The 20,556-nt window shown below is 46.1% G+C and overlaps 1 protein-coding gene across 2 annotated transcripts in view; it reads right to left on the bottom strand.

Annotated features, from left to right (window-relative positions):
- Window positions 1–14,458, bottom strand: part of HUNK (hormonally up-regulated Neu-associated kinase) — a 57,576-nt gene extending 43,118 nt beyond the window's left edge. The window contains exon 1 of one of the 2 annotated variants that reach the window (XM_085241880.1): window positions 13,964–14,458. In XM_085241880.1, coding sequence (XP_085098006.1) covers window positions 13,964–14,233 — 270 coding nt within the window. In that variant the 5' untranslated portion in view covers window positions 14,234–14,458. The remainder of the gene's footprint in view (window positions 1–13,963) is intronic. The other variant, XM_085241886.1, reaches the window with a different exon arrangement.
- Between the last annotated feature and the right edge of the window lie 6,098 nt (window positions 14,459–20,556).

Genomic DNA, 20,556 nt, shown 5'->3' with positions numbered 1-20,556 from the left:
GCCTCAGGCTCAGCTGGCCTGCAGCATGCAGTGGCTTTCTGCTGAGCTCCCCAAGGAAGCCCCAGAGCCAATACATAGGGCTAATATTCAAACACACGCAGAATTGACAGAGAGCAGTATTTTTTTCAGAGGTTTTACAATAAAAAACTCTCTCTCTATCCAGCTTTTCCCTGTTGAATATCAGGCTTCATCTAGTTAAAGACATACCATAATTCCACCTGAATAAAACCTAACTTAACCATCATATGACTGCCAGTGACTGCAGTCACATGGTAAGCTAGCACTCAGACAACTCAGGTCCAAAAGCAGCCTTGGATTTTTTCTTGCCTACCAGATTGAGTGTCTTTGTGCAGGCTGTCACTTGGCAGAAGGATGCATCTCAAGAGAAGTCTTTCTGCTTGCCAGTAAATGGGTTTTCTCAATGACCTGTTTGCTGAGTCAAAGTCAAGAGGTCTTAAACAATACTCATGTCAGACACGTGCAATACCGACTAGAAGAACAGCTTCATGGCAGTGGCACCAGTCTGACAAAAAAGTGTTACAACATGTTTAACTTTACTGAGAACAGAAGGCTGCATGTGACCTCACAAAATAAGGGTATGACATTTTGAGGATTCTTAAGTAGTTTTCTCACTCCTCCAACCACTTGAATATTTTCCCTCTGAAAATTCCCTCCTAGCTTTAAATAAGAGGAAGCCAGTTCCTGCAGATCTCTGCCAAAAGGAACTTCAGCTGAACAGAGAGGAAGCCAGTTTGAATAAGAATCCAGCAGGCACCGTGGGATTTGGCCAGGAGACCAACACAACACAAGGGAAGAAACTCCGGCTATGAACTATTGGAGGGACACCCCACTTCCCATCTGCCTCCCCTCCTTAATTTTTTCCTATATTTTTTCTTTCTTTCTTTCTTTTTCCTCCCCAGGAACTACTTCTGGCAGCCCTGCTGGAGGTGATGCCAAGCCAGGCAGCAGAGCCAGTTCTCAGCACTGTCCCAGTTCACCCTGACCATTCATTCACAGGTTACAGGGTGCAGCCGGGAGGACAGTTAATAGGAAGGCCCAGGCCTCCATCCTGAACCAAACTTTCAAGCTAAGCCAGAAGAACGAGACAAATAGGAATACCATGCAGATATTCTCTAGAGCCATCGTTACTGCAAGCTGATCTCCAGTTCTTTTTTGAAGTGCCCAATACAACTTTTGCAGTGAGCTAATTTTCTTCCCTCCTTTTGGTGATAGCTGTCTGGCATTAGCTTGCTTTTTATTTACCACTGTTCTTACTACAAAAATCTGAGCTTATTTTTCAAAGCTGTTTGGTGATTTGGGGTGGCCAATTCAAATCATATTTGACAGACCTAACTTTGAAGCCTGCCCAAGTCTCAGTACATTCTTGAAAGCAATCCCTTTAAGAGTATCTTGGTTTGGGCATCCAACCAACCAGACATATAAGAAGCTGTACATAACTCAATCCAAGAATTAGAAAATGTCAACTTTTTCACTGGGCAGTGAAAAAGGTACTCTGCTGTACTATAAAATTTACTGTGATTTAACAGTTAATGCAAAGAATATTTTCATATGTCGTAAGTTCTGGTATCTTAATAAATAGCATTATAGAAAAGGGTCGTCCAAGTAAATGCATACCAGCAATCAGTAAATTGTACTCTTTCAGAAAGGGCCACACATACTCTGCTCGGGACAGAAAGAAATCAGAGGTTTTCTGCCACGACTGTCGGTCTAGGCAACATTATAAAACACAAACTTAACTTCCTCTGGAGGAGTAAACATCACTAACATGTAAGGAAGACAATATGCCTGCTGCTGGGCATTGGCCAAATTGCCATGCAGCCCATACCAGCCATGTCAGAGAATCTGCTTAATGCTGTTTGGGGGACATTGCTGGCAGAGCTCTCCTGGCTGCCCTGCATGGCTCCCAGCTCCTTAACACATGATGGCATCCTATTCACCCTTCAAGAACTGCTGTCAGACAAAACTGCAGAGCATTTCTAAAAGTATCACAAAAAGATAAGCAATTGTTATCCATTCTCATTACAGCCTTGTCACTCATCTCAGTGAAGTCAGCAATCAACCAAACCTAGAGCAATGCAAAAGATCTGCCACAAGAATAACATCTGTTCTATTTATCAAGGATACAGAAAAGCAACCATTCAACCATGGCCATCTGATACCTTTTATCTTTGCCTGGTATGCTTGCTACGAATGGCATAGGAGGAACTGAGTCTGAGTTAAACATATATGCATATGCATATATACACACTGAAAAGGCTTCTCAGTAGCTGTACAGTGAGAGTTGCATTGATATTTTACATTAAACAAGCAGTATCATCTCTGCACTTTACACTTGAGTGGTGCTGTTCAGCCTTTGATAACTTCTGTATTTGCTCTTTGTGGGACAGCTGAATCAAATACATATTATAAATATAATTTTTTTTCCCTTCTTTAGTTGCTCTGGCATTAGGAAAATCAACAATTAAAAAAAAATGTAGGGAGGAGTCACTTCTGTTAAAATATTCTCTTCTCTTCAGAGTCCCTGACAGCTTAAGCCAAAAGTTAGCAAGAGACAAAAACAGCTACTGCAAAGATAAGTACAGGACAAATGTGTTAGTATGCAGGGGACCACTCACTGTTGGCAGACCAGACAGTCAGGGAAGGTTTAAATCAGCCCCTAAAGAAGCATAAACTTTTCTAAATAGAAAAGTAGTTCAGAGTATGCTCATATGCTTCAGATTTAAGGCAGCCTGAATGAAAAGAATCAAAGCACCAGAAGATAAAATCTTACCATTACCTACAATGCAACAAAGATAGCACCCAGCAACGTGCAAAAGGATTGTGGATTATTTTAAATAAGCAAATGAACCATCTTGCTGTCACAGCTAACCTAAATGTAATCCTTAAAAAGCATAAGCAGGATGTATTTGTTAAAGGAAGAAAAGGTATTAATTGCACCTGTACATGGCAGTAGGGACTATTATTAGATTACTGCAACCAACTGTGGTGAAAGCACTTCGGTTATGATGTTAAAAGTTTGCAAAGAGATGCTTCTGAAAAGAGTTTCAGGAACAGTCCAAGGTCCATGAAATACTTGACAGAGTTACAGACTGAAGCTCTAAGTTTTTAGTTAAAAGAACGATAAACAGTAACTTGATTTTCTGCAGGTACCTGCATGAGAAAAAGACTGCTGATAATAACAGATAGTTCTTTAAAAAAAAAATAAAATTAACTTCCCAAAAGATAAAGTTGGGCAAACTCTGTAAACGCTGCAAACACAATCCATGTTTTTCATGTGCAGTAAAGCAGTGAAAGGAACATCTTGTATTACTGAGATGAAAGTAGACTCTGAATTCCCACCCTCCCCACTCTTAGAAGTATGCAATAACTCAATGAAACACTGATACAAATACTCCCAAAGAGAACATCAGCTTACTTAGGAAGTCCAGTTGGATGATGATAACCATGATGCCTTTAGGCACTAATGCCTGTACAGGTGAGGAGAATAGCTCTGTCCTAGCAGAGCTAGGCAAAACACTCTGGGAACCATTAGCAGTGACATCAAGGGGATGCAAATTTAGAAAACTCTGAGATCTTTGCTTGAGCTCTGTGGCACTGAAGACACAAAGTGTCACAGAGAGTCATGCAAATACTGATGTTGCTACACTCAGCCCAACTCACCCACACATCTGGCTGCCTACTGCATCAGCACAGCAAAATTAGCGTTTCCATAAGAATCTGGAGTTCGTAAGGACATACTATAAGGTTGCTCCCACCATGCCACGTGCAAGGGCAGACCATATGAAGGCTTTAAAATAAACAGCATTGCAAGGCTGTGGGTGAGAGGCTCAGAGAATCACAGAATCCTTAAGGTTGGAAAGACCACTAAGGTCACCCAGTCCAACCATCAGCCCATGCCTGGTACTGCTCTAGCCCTTGTCCTTCAGTGCCACATCCACACGGCTCTTGAACGCCTCCAGGGATGGTGACTCCACCACCTCCCTGGGCAGCCTGTGCCACTGCATCACTGTGCGTGCTGAGAATTTTTTTTTTTCCCCTAATACCTAACCTGAACCTCTCCTGGTGCAATTTGAGGCCATTCCCTTTCATCCTATCTCTGTTACCTGGGAGAAGAGGCCGACCTCCATCTCAGCACAACCTCCTTTCAAGTGGAGGTAGAGAATGATATGGTCTCCCCTGGGCCTCCTCTTCTTCAACTGAACAACCCACATTCCCTCAGTCATTCCCCATCAGACTTGTGCTCCAGAACTTCCTCACAGTTTACCTTAGTCCCTTTCACATGGCATGACATTCCCCATATTTCTGTAATTCCTACTCCATCTTTCTCTTCCTCCTCCAGTCAGTTGGGAAGGAAAAAGAAGGTAACTGCTAATCTAATGCATTAGTGCCTTGTTTCACATGGTCTGTTTCCACAGAGCAGCTCCGCTTCACTGAAGAAGAGCCATTCTCATCCATATTTCCCTTCAATATGTTTTTTACTTCACACCGTATTTATGGGTAATTTCATGCTATACTTCACGAGTAACAACTGTTATCTTCTCCTGGATGTCCTACTACTCTGCTGTTCCTGTGAAGCCAACTGCCTACTCCCCACTTACAAACAGAAGCTAATACGCTTACCTGACGAAAGGAAGGACAGCAGTTCTGCCCTTCCCAGACATTCAGAACAGAAACTCAAGTTTCAGAAACAAGTTTCACTTTTGCTTGGTGCTACACATCGAAATCAGCTGAATGTGCATGAGATACGGGTGCGGGCATAGGTTCATCTATAGGCAGAACACAGTTGGTCATGGCTGGGGTCTATCTAGCCTTTGGCAGAAACTCAATGACCTTTCATTGCTCTCTGGGTCAGCTAATTAATGGGGTAGCAATAATGGTGTCCCCCGAGGGACAAGAGCACATTTTTTACCTCCCTGGCCTCTAACGATATCTACACAAGCCAAGAGAGATTATGCAGGGAGTGATGGACGTGGCGGTGGCAGAAAGCCGGAGGCAAATATAAATGAGGATGCAATACTGAAGTTCCTCAAGAAATCCTTAGAAACTTGTCAAAACCAGCCTTCAGGCCTGTGCCCTGTACTGCCAAAAGAAAGCGTGTATCTGAATGCCTGGAACAGCTGGATTTGCCTAGCCATTGAAATGGAAAAATATTTGCTGAGTATCACTTTCCAAATATTAGCTATTTTGCAAAAAGAAGCTCTCTGACATGCTAAAACACTGTCCATCACTCAATACGAAATCTCTTTTGAGCTCGAGGTATTATCAGCTAGCAGGAAAGATGTTTTTTCAGGTCTTGTCACACAAACGCATGGGAATCTGATGTGCAGACACTGCAGCAGATAGAAAACCGGTTGAGATGTGCAAAGTCCTTACCTTACACTGTCTGAAGCTGATGGCTACTCACAGCTATCATGGAGAAAAATTAGTGTGACAACTGCTGGGAAACAGAGGCCTCCTCCACCCAGACATGGCCCCAGTATGCTGTCAGAACACTGGGAAGCAGCTAGAGCTGAGGCACAGCAAGGCATGCATTATGCTGTGGTTACAAATGAACCATATCCTATCCAGCTGCTTTTGATAAACTACAACTTGCCCTTTCAATGCTGAAAACTTCTGTCACAGAGAGATGGATGAGGATCTCAAATTGCTTGGGGGAAAACAAAAGCAGAGATTCGATACCAAATAAAATTCCTCCAACACCAAGCCTTGTGTGTGAAACCTTGTGGTTAGTGTTGCTTCCCACTTGCATGATCGTGGACTTGAAGAGTAGCGTAATCATGGAGTACCATACTTCATGCTAAACAACCCCTGTTTTGCATTTCAGTGATCAATAAACTTGACTTAGAGGAGACTGAAAGAAAGAAAAAAAGATGTCTGTTACATCAACAGGAGATGCTGCTTTTGAAGACCAGGTATCACCCTCCTTTGTAGTGATACAAATATAGGAAATAAAACATTTACAACTTCTAGGCATCCCTAATGAAGCTTCTTACATATATGTTCTCTCTCCTACCTTTGTGGGCATTATTCACAGAAAATAAATTTATTCCCTGAAAAAAAAGAAAAAAAAATGTTTCCATGACAATCTTCCACAACAGGCAGAGAGCAAAAGAACTTCCGTATATATAACTTATCTTTTTTTAGTTCCCTTTGTTGCGGTGATTTTCCTCTGAGCTCTGATGGCACACCACGAACAAGAAGAGCACTGTTGGGACAAGTGTTGGAAGTGCCAGGCCTGTAGCCCAGCAGCACACTACTGCAGCAAAGCATTCACAGAAAGAAAAGCTTGGTCAGGGCGGCACCAGCATTCTGATCAGTTTTTGTGGGTGCTCTCCCCTCTCAGACCACATTATCTCCCTCTTTCCTGAAGTGGTCCTTCCCTTCATGAGAAGGAAGTTTGACTCTGCTTCAATACCAAACAGGTTTGACAGTGCTTTACCTTATCAGCTTAGGAATGAGCACGCTCTGTCCTAGTGTGGGCCCCACGGTCGTGCTTGTGGTTGCAGCTCCTCCAGTAAAACCTACCACAAAAAGCCTTCCTGGTCCTCCTCATTTGCACCAGCTCAATCAGCCCACCAAAAGCACTGGCAACTCTACATTCATGTCCTCAAGGAGATCGGCCAACAACCGACGTAATTCTTTTTCTGGCCAATATTTACATAACCACTGGTTATCACAGAATCACAGAATTGTAGGGGTTAGAAGGGACCTTTAGAGATCATCAAGACCAACCCCCTGCCAAAGCAGGCTCCCTGCAACACACTGGACTCCCTACAGCAGGCTGTTATAGATGGGTTAAGATCCTTCTTCAAGACCTTTAAGAGTAATGTAATCGCACTCAGACTTCCAGCTCATTTATATATGGTTGTTTATAGAACACAACAGCTTGGTTTCTAGACTATTATTTCAATTCAGTCACCAGAAGGGTCATTGTGTCATCTTATGACCGCTTTACTCATGGAGTTATATCCTTGTGAAGGGTAAGTGTTGCTCCTTAATAACTTCAATTTTCCTGAGTGCAGGCTAACAAACAACTCGCAAGGGCAAATGGGCAGAGATGCCTAATGTGTTATGTCCACTAAAGGAAAGAAGCTACAGTAGCATTCTCCAGCTCCTACTGCAGAAGGAGATGTGGCAAACTGCAAGACGTAGAAAGAAAGAAATGTTTTAATTGCCAAGACACTTATAGGTAACACATGCCTGCAAGAACAGGCTCACAGCTTTACACGCCATTAAATACGTTAAAAATACAAAACTTGCAAGAACAAACACAAGGATCCAGATGTGAATGCCACATAAGATCAGCACCTGGTGTCAATTCAACCTGAACACTCAGCTTTCCTCAAACCTGCCTATGTCACTAAAATTGTGATGGTCTATATGAAAAGCAGCACATTGCTGACATGCACTGTTAGTGACATCCTTAAAACCGCTGAATGCAAACTTGAAAGCAGATTATCTCAAGAGGATAAGCAACTGCCACATGTGCATCAATTCGGCTCAGTGCAGAGCAAGTTGCAAGCTACAGCTGAAAAATATTAAAACAATCTTCCGGGAAGACAGGCTGCAGTAATTAACAGGCTCTCTTGCCTATGCAAGCCTATACCTGCTTACTCTGAGAGGGCAAAATAGAAAAGGGTTAGAGGCAAGAGTGTAGCTTTATAACAAGTGCCTGCTGCAACTGGTTGTGAACAAACTGTTAGCAGGTGCTCCTACAGGAGACTGAGCAGGTGACTGCACATCAGCAGTCTGCCTCATTGTCAAATTCTTAAATGTTTCGTAACACACACTGGGGAACTTTGTGCTGACAAAGCAACTAGCTCTCTGGTCCTGCTTCCAGCCAAGTCTTTCCTCATGTCATCGCAACTGTGACAGCACCCTTCAAATCATATGAAGCATCATATGTTAACAAAGCACACATTTAGAGACTTCAATACAAATTATGCATCTACATGCATATACACAAGCTTCTGTGAAAAGAATAGTGTCAAAGCTGTGAAAGCAAACACTTAAAAGCACAGAAATGTCAAAATTAAGGCTGCAGGAACACCCTCATTTCATTTCCTTGGTGCCTATAATTACAAGCAGCATCATAACACATCATCCAGGTGTAATGGTTGGCAGCTGTTAATAAAAATAAAAAGCACCCCTGAAGAAAGCCACCATGCAAATTCATGGTAAGTACTTTCTCTAAACAAGCTTTTTTTTTGGGGGGTTGGGGAGATAGATAAAAGAGAAAAATATGTAGAGAAATGGCTAAGAAGAGAACTACTCATTCAATATTTACAGTGAGAGCACAAACAGGTCAAAGAAACTGATATACAAGTATCACTGAAGGAGAAGCAACTTGCAACATTACAGTTTTTGGAGAAGACAAAAGGAAAGTCTGGAACTGGAAGACCAGTGACTACACCAGAAACTTGGCTTTTGTTTACTAAGAAGTAACTTCCTGGCCCATCTGCTTTGTAAGATGGTTCAAAAGCAACCTGCATGCACACAAAGACCTGAAAACTCAAACCAAAGGTTAAGATCCCAGGTCTATGTGTGAGTATAAGCCACAATTTTCTGTTCTCAAGCCAGCAATACTATTGGGCAGCCTCGACTCTCGGGACACAGACAAGTCTGACAGCGGTGAATCCTGATGCAGTAGCCCTCAGTGGGAATTGTCCACCATGTTTGTTTCCCAAACAGAGAAGAGGAATGTCATAGGGGTGGCACAGTAATTGAGGGCAGAAAGGATGCAAAAATCTCATCTGCCAACACGCTCAAAGGCCTCTGGCCACCAAGTCAAGCCTCCATTCTCTCAAGTCCATGGTGGAACACAAGTAGAAAACAGCAAATTTACTCAAGGCAAAGTTGACACAACAGCATGGGAAAATATGGCATTGTAACATCTGTTGTTATCCACCAGCACTACTTTGTCCATGCTTCTCTACGTCCACCTGCCTATATTCTCCTGAATGGTTGGTGACTTTCACAGGGAAAGCTGCTGGAAGATGGAAACCGTGCAAAACACATCACTCCAGCCTTTGCTTCCGGTGGTACATCCAGAAGCAACTCAACAACCACTCTTTGACGTGAGCAGGAGATTAGAAATGAGATGTTGAGACCAGGGTAAAAGCTGTCTAACAGTCTTCTCAGTCACAGGAAGGATTTCAGGAGACAACCACGCTGGCTGATGCAAGGCAGTCACACAACCTGCCAGACCACCAGTGCATCCCATTTTGCCTCTCTGGAAGCATCTAGAGCTCCCAAAGCAAAGGTGCAGCTTCTCCAAGCCTCGCACCCATTGAAAAATGCATGATGTTCAAACAGAAGCGTGCCAGTGATGCTCTGAATGCATTTCACAAAATTACATGCCACCAACGTCCACCAGCAGGGGACAGAGCCTGTGAGACAGCTGCCCAGGTGTGCTTTCAGAACACCTCCCCTGTTCCCTCCCTGGGGTTTGCAATGGGTGTTGCTAGCTCTCTGCAGGGCGCTTGCACTGCCCACGTAGCACTTCTAGGAGTCTCTAATACAGCTTTTTAATTTCTTTCTTTTTTTTTTTTTTTTTTTTTTTAAAGCATTTTTAATACAGAAATGCATTCAGAAAGCAAACCCTTTTGTGAAAAGGCCACTTTCAATATTAATTGCTTTACCTTCATAAAAGCTGGTAAACTGTATTTTTAGCAGCTGCTTCCCACTAACATTGTTACAGAAAACCACTCAACTAACTGTAACTAAAAATGGCCCTTTTTGGAGTGTAACAATAGCACTAGAGAAACTGATAAACACATTTTTCAGCAGATGAGAAATCAAATGACTCAATTTGCCTCCATCTCTCTCTTTGTAGAGACAAATACTATACTTCAAAGTAAGGTAAAAGCAATCTCAGGTCAAGTTTGCTTATGAAGACTTCAGCTCACACCATTTTCTCTCCTCAATATAGGGCCATCCTGCGATGCCACATGGAGTCATTGAGGGTTATGGAGTCATTTCATCAAGGTCCACAGCAGATGGCACGATCCGACCAGTCTACCAAGAATGCATGATGCTACCCCTGCTGCACTGATAGGGAATGTAATTTCGGCTGTTTAGAACTACAGAAAAAATTATCTTGCAATGCCTGCTTTCTGCTGCCCGGTGACAGGCCATGCTGAGCCTCAAGCACAACGGTTGGAACAAACTGGGAGTATCCTGGGCAGAGGCTCCGCAAGTTAGCGGTATAACAATGCAGCTATCCCAGCGGGGTTTCATAGCCACAATTTAAATCTAAATTGGCTCGCTCTTCAGAGAGAAACTGTTTCCTTAGGACTGGCAATAAAGACTGCCTGCGCTGATCTAACAAATCAGCCTTCTACCCAAAAATGTTAGATTATAGGCTGTGATATTTTTATTCAAAAGCAATGGAAAGAATAATCTGTTCAACATTCTCCTATGCTCAGCTAAAATACACTTAATTGCATCAGGCATTACCAAACATTTCTCCAGCCCAGACAATAATAACATGTCTGACATGCTGGTAATACAAACCTCGAGAAGTGCTGCAAAAGATTTGATTTCAAATCCAGTGCTACAGACATTCATAGTGAAGGTTTAAAGCCTCACCTTAGCTCACCTTCTCGTGCTCAGGAGCTGCTGGTTCCAGTCCCACGCACTGCACTCAACACGCACAGCCCATCCAGCTGCCCTTGGAGCAGCTGGTAAAGCAACTAGCGCCTGGCCCACAGCATCTTGTGCTCTCTCTAAGACCTCTTCAGCTTCTAGCCATTTCAGGGTGAGGTAATGGCAGATTTTTGGCATTCACTCTGCAATTGCCTTGATTCTGTACAATGCATTGTGTCAGTGCAATGGATCTGAGCCTAGCTGGAGACTCATTAATCCACAGATTTCATTTCTAAATACACAATTTTCTGTAACAATAATGCGCATTAACTCCTCCATAGTCACTAAAGTCTGCTGCAAATCAAAACCTGCTTGGGCACCCTCGCTGAAATCAGATATTCTGGTGACCGTAACAGTTTGGACTGTGCCAAAACAGCTACCAGGCATTAGCAGTAAGACCCCTACTTCACACTACTACCGCAATTTTATTGAAACATAGGCAGCGCCCTTGCTCGACAACGGCTTTACAAGACAGAAATCAGATGTCAATTACTTTTTATCTCAAAGTACATGCAGGCGCTAATCCTGGAATAATAGGCTCATAAAGCACCAGCCTAGAAAACTGCAGTGACTACAGCAATCCAGTGAGCTGTCTGCAGGAGAAGGCTTTGTTTCCACGTCTTGCTTCACTGTGCCCCACTTGCAAGCATGTTAAGTGCACACTCCTGCAGATTAACTTTCCCCTGCAAATGAACATACCCAAAGATTAAGCCCGGTCAATCTTTCCCCTCACCCTGCTGAATGCAGGGCAGTGCCATTCCATTATAGGGCAATGCTCCCCTCAAACTCCAGATGAGTGTGGTGTCACTCCTGAGGTTGAGGGATGGAGGTAGGCATGGAGAGATGGCCAAGGATGGCTGTCACACACAGCTGCTCACTCATGCCTTGGGTACCTCTGTTAGCATCAACCTGACTCTGTTAGCTGTTCCTGGGAGGTCTGTGCCCAATATTGCTCACCTAGGCTCTGACACTGGAGCACCAAATGGATCCTAATTCTCCAGCACTTGGTTTGCTCTTGTGGAAGGACTTTGCCATGGCAATAAAACATTTGTCATGGAAGAACATTTTCAAACTAAAAAAGAGGAGATTTAGATTGGATATAAGGAAGAAGTCTTTTACAGTAAGGGTGGTGAGGCAGTGGAACAGGTTGCCCAGAGAGATGGTGGATACCCCACCTGTGCAGAAACTCAGTGCGAGGCTGGATGGGGCTCTGAGCACCTCACGGAGCTGTGGTGTCCCTGCTCATTGCAGGTGTTGGACCAGATGGCCTTAAAGGGTCCTTACCAATTCAAACGATTCTATGAAAATCTCCTCTTCCCACAGAACCTCCTTCTGTCCCCCAGTGTTGCCAATCCTGACTCTCACGCTGCCTCTTTCCTTCTCTCCTCATTCAATTTCCACACTTGCCAGCCTCAGCCTCCTCCCAAACACACTCCCAGGGAAAGGAGTCCAAGGAAGCAGATGTTTTCCTTCTCTTCCTCATGTTACAGCCAGAGCTCAGTCGCCTGTGGTGGGTTCGGTGTAGGCAGAGCTACCAGCAGCTGCGAGGCAGATCCAGTTTGGGCACGCCTCAGCCTCCTCTGGCTGGAGGCCACACAAGAGCATGGCTGAGGAACATGCCCTGAAGAGCTGAATGTCCACCAGCTCCCTGGATGGGGTGAGATCCTCAGGTGGGACCGTGTGTGGGATGGAAAGCATTCCCCCTCCAGTCAGAGAGAGGAACCGCACTGAGATAGGACCTCACCTGAAGAAAGTCATTAAGTGCCCTTATCTCCATCCACTAACTCAGATTGCTTATCCATAAATATCTGAAATGAAATAGGTGCATATTCTGGTAGGATGGACCCTTAATTAGTGAGTTTAAAACTATGCAACTGATCTTTTTACCCACTGAAGTCAACAGCAAGAGCCTGATTTGATCCTATGACAGAAGATAAGGTCAGACAGCACTCAGACACCAAGGCTCAGCAGGAAGAAAGGGAGATCACAGAATCATTAAGATTGGAAAAGACCTCTAAGATCACCCAATCCAACCGTCACCCATCCCCACCAACTGCCCACATCCCTCAGTGCCACATCCACATGGCTCTTGAACACTTCCAGGGATGGTGACTGCACCGCCTCCCTAGGCAGCCTATTCTTCTAGATTCTCCTAGAGCTTCTGCTTGTCACTTTGTCATAACATGTCTTATTCAAGACACTGGGGGAAAAAAAATAAATAAATAAAGCAAGAGCCCTGGCAGCTGAGATAGAGGGGCGTGTGGTGGGGCTTTTTATTTTTGCCTCTTCACAGACAGAGATAAATGTAGCAACCCAAAAAGTGGAGGTGGGAAGGACGTGTGTGTGCATGTGCCTTTTATCAACAGAAGGATCATTGGATGTATCTGTTACCAAGGAGAAGCACACGCTTGGTAACAGAAGAGAAGAACAACAAAAAATTTTTTTTGCATTCCTATATGACAGCAATCATTTCTGTCATGAGGAAATTCATAGCTCTACTCAAAATTTAACTCTGTGACAAACTTATCGGAAGAAGAAGGAAAAAAAAAAAAACAAGCCTAGAACTGCATGAACCCTGTAGAGATGCAACCCTAACAATAGTGTACGTGCAGCGCTGCTGGAGCCAGAGGAGATACTGCTGCTCTCAGCTCACCCGGCAGCAGCGGGGTGCCCTGTGTTAAGCAGAGCTCTGCCAGCCAGCTTCAACGCGAGCGGGACAGCCCTGCAGCGGGGCTCTCCAGCATGCCGTGCTCAATGTACAGCCAAGCGCCCGCTGCTCTTCATCAGTCGTGACAGAGCCTGACTGATGAGTGGAAGACTTCGCTACAAGACTGCAGATAGGAGACGAGAAACAGAGCTCCTCGGTGGATTTTCTTTACTAGATGAAACAAAAACACACGTGAGGGCACCTTGTGATGTGCAGCACTATCAACTACCAACTTCTGCTCACCGAACCGTAACACCGCCAAAGACACACGCAGCACCTCCTATCATTTCAATGAGCGAGGAGTGTCTGCACTCTGTCACCGATCAGTGGTAGAAGTCTACGTACCGAGCTACCAAAAACACACCGCTCACACCGTCGTTGGTCAGCGGTAGGACACTGCGTACCGTGCTGTTTTAAACAGCGCTTTCTCACAGGCACAAACCTGACACAGGCGAGTATCCCCGCAAGGCGCAGGTCGCGCAGCCCCAGCCCGGGACCGCTCCCTGTACCGCCGGGACTCCCACAGCCCCCGGGGCGCCACCGAGCGGCTGCCCTCCCGCCCCGGCCGGTCCTTCCCGTCCAAGATACCTTCTCTCCGGTGAGCACATGCAGCCCCTCGCGGACCTTGGCGAAGGAGCCCTCTCCCAGCTTCCTGCCGATCAGGTAGTTGCCGACGCGCTTGGTGTGCTGGAAGTCGCGGAGCTTCTCCCGCGGGGCCGCCGCCGCCGCGCTCAGCCAGGCGGCCAGGAAGCTCCCCTCGGCGCCCGCCGCCGCCCGCCGCGCCTCGCCGCCGCCGCCGCCGCCGCCCGCCACCCCCGGCGGCTCGCTCAGGAGCCCGTCGCCCGCCGCCGCCGGCATGCCCGGCCCCGGCGCCGCTCCTTCCCCGCGCCTCGCCCCGGACGAACGGGGCGAGCGGCCGCAGGGCGGAAAGTTGCTCGGCGGAGAGCGCCGGCGGCGAGGGGCGGAGCGGTGCTGGCGGCGGGGGGCCCGGGCTGCCGCCCCTCGTCGGAGCCGGCGCCGCCTCCTCTCCACCCCGCTTCTCCTCACGCTGCCGCCGGGAGCGCCGCGCTGCGAGCGGGAGGAGGAGGAGGGGGCGGGGGCCAGGGCTCGGCTCGAGCCCGCGGTAATTGAATCCAGCAGGCGTGCTGACCCCGCCGGGCGCTGCAGCGGGGTGTCCGCAGCCCCAGGCGAGCCGGACGGCGATGCAGGCTGAAAGGAGCCGCCCGGCTGGGGCTCGCCGCTGGTCAGGGATGCTCTGATAAAGCCGCTAATTCATTGGAATAACCCACGTCTCAGTTTTTCTGCTACTATTGACATGGCTAGTGGGCATGGTGGAGACGGATTGGCGGCTAGAGGTCTTTTCCGACCTTAACTACTCTACGATTCCGTGGAATGAGAAAGTAACCAAGGACCCCTATTTCTCCTTGAGCCTGCATGAGCCGCGTTAGCAGAGCCTCCGGAACACACGCAGCTGTGCTGACCGAAACCAGAGCTTTACTGCTTTCCCGCTAGAGGGCTGCTGGTGCACGCTGTGCCTCCTGTTCTTAAGCTCTTCTCTTCCTCGTTAAAAAATGTCAAAGCAATTTTACACCACGCTTCTGCCTCAGCGCCGCTCTTAATGCGGAGCTGCAGCTCTCCAGTGCCTTCCGCTGCACCGCTAATAGGATTGCGGCTGGCACAGGTGCTGATGAGCCGTGCGCTGCTTTCATGCCAGCTTTCACTGACATCGTGGTGCTGGTAAAACTTCCTCATTTAAGGCAGAGCCGAGAAACATGACAATTTTACCTTCCCAACAGCAGTGAATTACAGTTTGAAGGCTCTCCTGTTCATCCAGCCTTCCCAATCTGAACAGGAACTCAGCACTCAGGCAGTAGGGAAGGGCAGCAAACCCACTCTGCCTCTGTGGTGCTCCTACCATCCTTCCTTGTACAGAAGCCTCCCATGTGTATTCCCTGTGGCTGCAGCAGAACGGTTCCACTGTGGGAAGCCGGTAGACAGCTACACACCACCACTGGGAGCAGTGCACAGCCAGACAGCTTTCCAGTTGTGGAATGGCTATATTATATTTTTATTTAAAGATATAACTATGCTAAGAAGCTTTGCAAATATATTTGCTATATAGTAAGGAACCTATTATATGTTTTGAACAGACACTTCAAGAATTCCTGAGTGTATTCCCTGTGTAGTCAACCGAAACAAGGCAATGGGAACAATGGTCACACCAGAAGGTGCTGGAAACCACAGACTCACAGAACGGTTTGGGTTAGAAGGGGACTCAAAGCCCACCCACCCCAACCCCTGCCAGGCAGGGCTGCCCCCCACCAGCTCAGGCTGCCCAGGGCCCCATCCAACCTGGCCTTGAGTGCCTCCAGGGATGGGGCACCACAGCTTCTCTGGGCAGCTGTGCCAGCGCCTCACCGCCCTCTGAGGAAAGGATATCCCCCTTATATCTCATCTACATTATTCTTCTTCTAGTTTAAAACCATTTGCCCTTGTCCTATCGCAGTGTAAAAAATCCATCTTCCTCCTGTTTACAAGCTTCCTTTAAATAATATAAGGCTGCAGTGATATTTCCCAGGAGTCTTCTCTTCTCCAGTCTGAAAAAGCCCAGCTCTCTCAGCCTGTCTCCACAAGAGAGATGCTCCAGCCCTCTAAATATCTTCATGCCCTCCTCTGAACCCTGCTCCAACACCTCTGCATTTTTCCTGTCAGCTGTAGGACACTGCGTACCGTGCTGTTTTAAACAGCGCTTTCTCACAGGCACAAACCTTACACAGGCGAGTATCCCCGCAAGGCGCAGGTCGCGCAGCCCCAGCCCGGGACCGCTCCCTGTACCGCCGGGACTCCCACAGGGGCCCCAGGCCTGGACACAGCACTCCAGAAAGGGCCTCACAAGAGCAGAGCAGAGGGACATAATTCCCTTCCTCTCCCTGCTGCCCACCCTTCTTCAGATGCAGGCCAGACTACTGTTGGCCTTTGAAGCTGCAGGCAGACACTGCTGGCTTGTGTCCAGCTTTTTGTTCATCAGAATGCCTGAGTCTTTATGTCTCAATGCTCTCAATAAGTTCTTTCTTTTCCCAGTCTGTACACATATCTGTGTTGAACCAGTCTAAGTGCAGGATTTTGCGCTTGGCCTTGTTGAACTTCATTAGGTTCTCGTGTGCCCACTCCTCTAGCCTGTCCAGGTACCTCCGGATGGCATCCCTCTCTTCTGTTGTATCAACTGCGCTACTCAGCTTGGTGTCATCAGCAAACTTGCTGAGGGCGAACTCAATTGTACTGCCTCTGTTGTAGATAAAGACAGTGAAGAGCACTGGGTCCAAGACTGACTGCTGTGAGGCACCACTTAAGACCAGCCTCCACCTAGACGAGGAACCATTGATCAGAACCCTCTGGCTGCAGCTGAGCATAGAGGAAAAGCACAACCCTGTTGAAACACCAGCAGGGTGTTCTTGGCAGGAGGAGCCACAAGGTAAGGAGGGCATGAGAAGGAGGAGACCATCGGGTGGCTTGGATGAACAGCAAGAGCGGCTTATACTGCTCAGATCTGTGCTGTTTATGGCCTGGCTTCAGAGCTGCCCTGCCTTGGCCTCAGGACACACAGAAAGGGACACAAAGCAATGCCAGTGTTCCTCGTGGCATGGGGAGGGTTGTCAGGGACTGACTGTGCTATATGCAGTGTAACCTTGTTGCCTGTTGCCCTGCAGGTGCTACCCAGGCTTATCTTTACTCTGTGGGACCAGGCACAAGCAGGGTGCTGGGCCTGTTTAAAGGAACACACAGGCAGACAGACGGATAGATAGAAGTACATGCCTTTGTTTGGGATCACAGCTCCCACTCGGCTAACAGAACTGCAGGTTTGGCCACCGTGAAAACTAAACAGATGTTAATGGCACATGTTTTTCAGTCAAAACCCTGAAAATCAGCCTCTCTTAAAAATAAAACTGGCAAGAAATGCCCATTGCAGAAAGCTTTAGGGGAGCTCTGAAGCAACACGGTTTTGACTACTTTTTTTTTTAATTTGCTCAGCTTGGGGGCTTAATGAGTTGTCAGTGCCCTTTGAAAGAGGTGAGACTGCACTCTCCTCATGGCTTCTCTCCTGTCCAGCTGTGCCCATTAGGTTGCAGTCTGGATGGAAGGGGGATCAAAGGCTGCATTCATTTCTATCCATGCTTTAATTTAAATTTAACTCCAGCGTGCTTTATTTTGAGCTGCAGTCCTTCTAGGTAATGACATTTTTCTGATTAACTGCTGAAATTACTAATGAATTAAAGGCAGCAGTCTGCCTTCGGGTTGCAAAAGCTGTAATAACAAGCTGCTGAAAATAATTAAAACTTGATTTAAATCCATGAAAACACAGAAATTCAGAATTATTCTGGTGCTATTGTCCTCGGTTGTCTGCATCACTTGAAAATATTGTAGTAATGCGTGTTATCAGTGGGAATTCTGCAGCCCCTCACAGGCCCCTGTGCATGACCCCAGGGCCAAGGGATGCCTCCTTCATGGGGCTTAGCACTGCGGCTGAGCTCCCACGCTCTGCTGCTGTTCCAGGAGAGGATGTGGCAGAGACAGGGCTGGAAAATGCAATACAGCAGCAAAACATGGCCCTGCAATGGGAACATTTGTGACCCTGAAGGTCGCCTCACCTTGTGGTGCCTCTCCTGGAGCAGCTGCTGGTGGCAGCCTGCCAAGCACTTCTCCCCAAAGCATGGGACTGTCGCCAGGGGTGCTTGAGTTCTCCTTACGCCTCACCTGCGCGTGTGAGCCATATTAATTACTCTCACTTGTCTTTCTGAAGAGATCTGAAGTCCTTGAGCAAAGGAATGAAGAAATTGCAGCTCTGCTCAGCAGCGTGGTGGTAAACGAAGAAGCAGGTGAACTCACAAGTAAGCTGCACAAGAGCAACGTGTGAATTCTGCTCTGGTCAAGTTAAAAGCAGGATAGCTCCATTTACCATCAGCAGACATTTGGAAGCCAATGATTGAATGCTGACTTCAGCCAGACTGTGAGAGAAACACTGACTTGGCACTAATAACTTATGTTAAAAAAGTTATGTTGTTATTGCTCATTGTCTCCTCAGTATTCTTCTATGCTTTAAAATAGCATTTTGGGGTGTGGGTGGTTTTTTTGGACGAGGGTGTGCATTTCTAATATTTGGGTTTCAGATATTACAGGGATATTTATTTAAAACAAATTGTTTTATTATATTTTTTGAGGAGTTAATGTATTAACGTTAGTTCTTGAAGGATTTATGAGCCATGTTTTTTTGCAGTATTTAAATCCCAGCCCAAGTTCAGACCAATGAGGCCCTTCTTTGCACACTGCCACCTCTGCAGTAATAGAATCTTACGATCATAGAATTGTTTGAGCTAAAAAGGAACCCTTAAAGGTCACCTGGTCCAACTCCCCTGCAGTGAACAGGGACATCTACAGCTCCATCAGGTGCTCAGAGCCCTGCCCAGCCTGACTTTGAGTGTCTCTGAGAACGGGGCATACACTGCCTCTCTGGGCAACCTGTTCCACTGCCTTACCATCCTTGTGATAAAAAAACTTCTTCCTCATATCCAATCTAAATCTCTCCTCTTTTAGTTTGAAGACGAGAGATAATGCATTCAGTCCAGCAAGGGTGCCTGTTACACTTCAGGACACAGCTCCTTCAGCGTGACAGAGTCCAGGATCATCTAATAACATTGTGACTTCTGTACCTGTGGACAAATGCTGCAGATACTGGCCAACGTTCACAGGGGTGTTGCTACATCCATGTGGTCTTCTAACCATAGAGAATGAACGTACTTCACCCTTCAAGGATCAGGAAAGAAGCTTTCATAGCTAAGCTTTCCTAAGTTTAAGTTTGTGCTTGAAAAATATCGAGCAATGTTTGTCTTCAGAAATATTTTGCATATACATATGGAAAAGCGCCTGAGTAAGTAAACAGGGAGCACTGAAACTATTTGCTGACTTTCTCAGAAATATGTTAGCAATGGGTTTATCTGACACTGTTTCTCTGACCACCAAAAGCTCCAGTTTTTCCCATGCTCCCACCAAAGTCTTCAGCTTGCACTCTGCCTAGCAGCTTCTGCAACAAAGCTCTGTGCAGCTGATACAAAAATCAAGAGTGTGCAATGACTTGGAGGCATCATCAAATAAATTGAATTTGATATCAAAGGAAACAGCAGGAGGTCACTGTGTTGATGTTGTTAAGTCTTTCTCCTATTCCATTAATTAAGAAATTCCATGTTTTAATTTAAACTAAACTGCCGTGAAACCCTTCTTGTGGTGCATGGTGTTAAAATGTAGCACCTTGAATTTAAGCTTCATTTACATTGGAGAGAACACAAGAGTATAGTATAATTATGCCTATCTGAAGTACATTTTGTTTTCAAAAGCCTTTTCATATCAGTGATGGATGACATGTAAAGAATAAGGAAATCAGACTTCTGTAAATCTCTGGAATGAGTATATCTTGTCATACAGAATTTCTCCTGAAGTTCACCATGGCAATTTTTACAATAATAGTAGAGAAAAAATATCTCAGTCAAATACAGGAATGTCAATATAGCAACCTAGAACTCCACATACTTAAGTGAAATTTAACAATAAGTATGGCCAAATTTAGCTTGAGCGTCTTGCGTGGCAGTGCCCTTGCATGCAGGGAGGGCCTGCAAAAAAAGCTGCAAGGTACAAGAATGTTGTCAAAGCCTACCAAGATTTGCCTGGGTCAGTCCATGGTGTCATGCTGCTCATGTGCTCTGAACAGGGTGATGAGAATGAGGGTCAGTTTGTATCTGAAATTAAGCTAGGTACTGATGCTAGCCCAAATTATACTGTGCATGACAAAGACCATGCTAGGGAACATTTGAGCGAGTAACCTGCCATGATAAAAATTCAGAATCAAGATGCCCCCAAGCCATGAGGTAGTATTTATCTGTTCTCCTTTTTCTCGGCAATAAGTCAGAAAATATGCCAGTACTACAGAGGGTAATTTAGGACTGGTGATTTTTCCATCGTTGCTGCAGGCTGAGCTCCATCAGCCCATGAGTGCAGTGTGTTCGCACCTGCAGCAATCTGCAGGCTTTGGGGTTGATGCAAGTCAGCTATTTAAATGCTTTCTTGCAAGACAAGTTCCAAACACCTTGTTTATATCAGTGCTGAAATGTGAACAAATCAGTGACTCACTTCTG

The sequence above is a fragment of the Meleagris gallopavo genome, chromosome 1, assembly GCF_905368555.1.
Source record: "Meleagris gallopavo chromosome 1, MGAL_WU_HG_1.1, whole genome shotgun sequence".
Classification (NCBI taxonomy): domain Eukaryota; kingdom Metazoa; phylum Chordata; class Aves; order Galliformes; family Phasianidae; genus Meleagris; species Meleagris gallopavo.
This window is presented reverse-complemented; position numbering and strand designations above follow the sequence as displayed.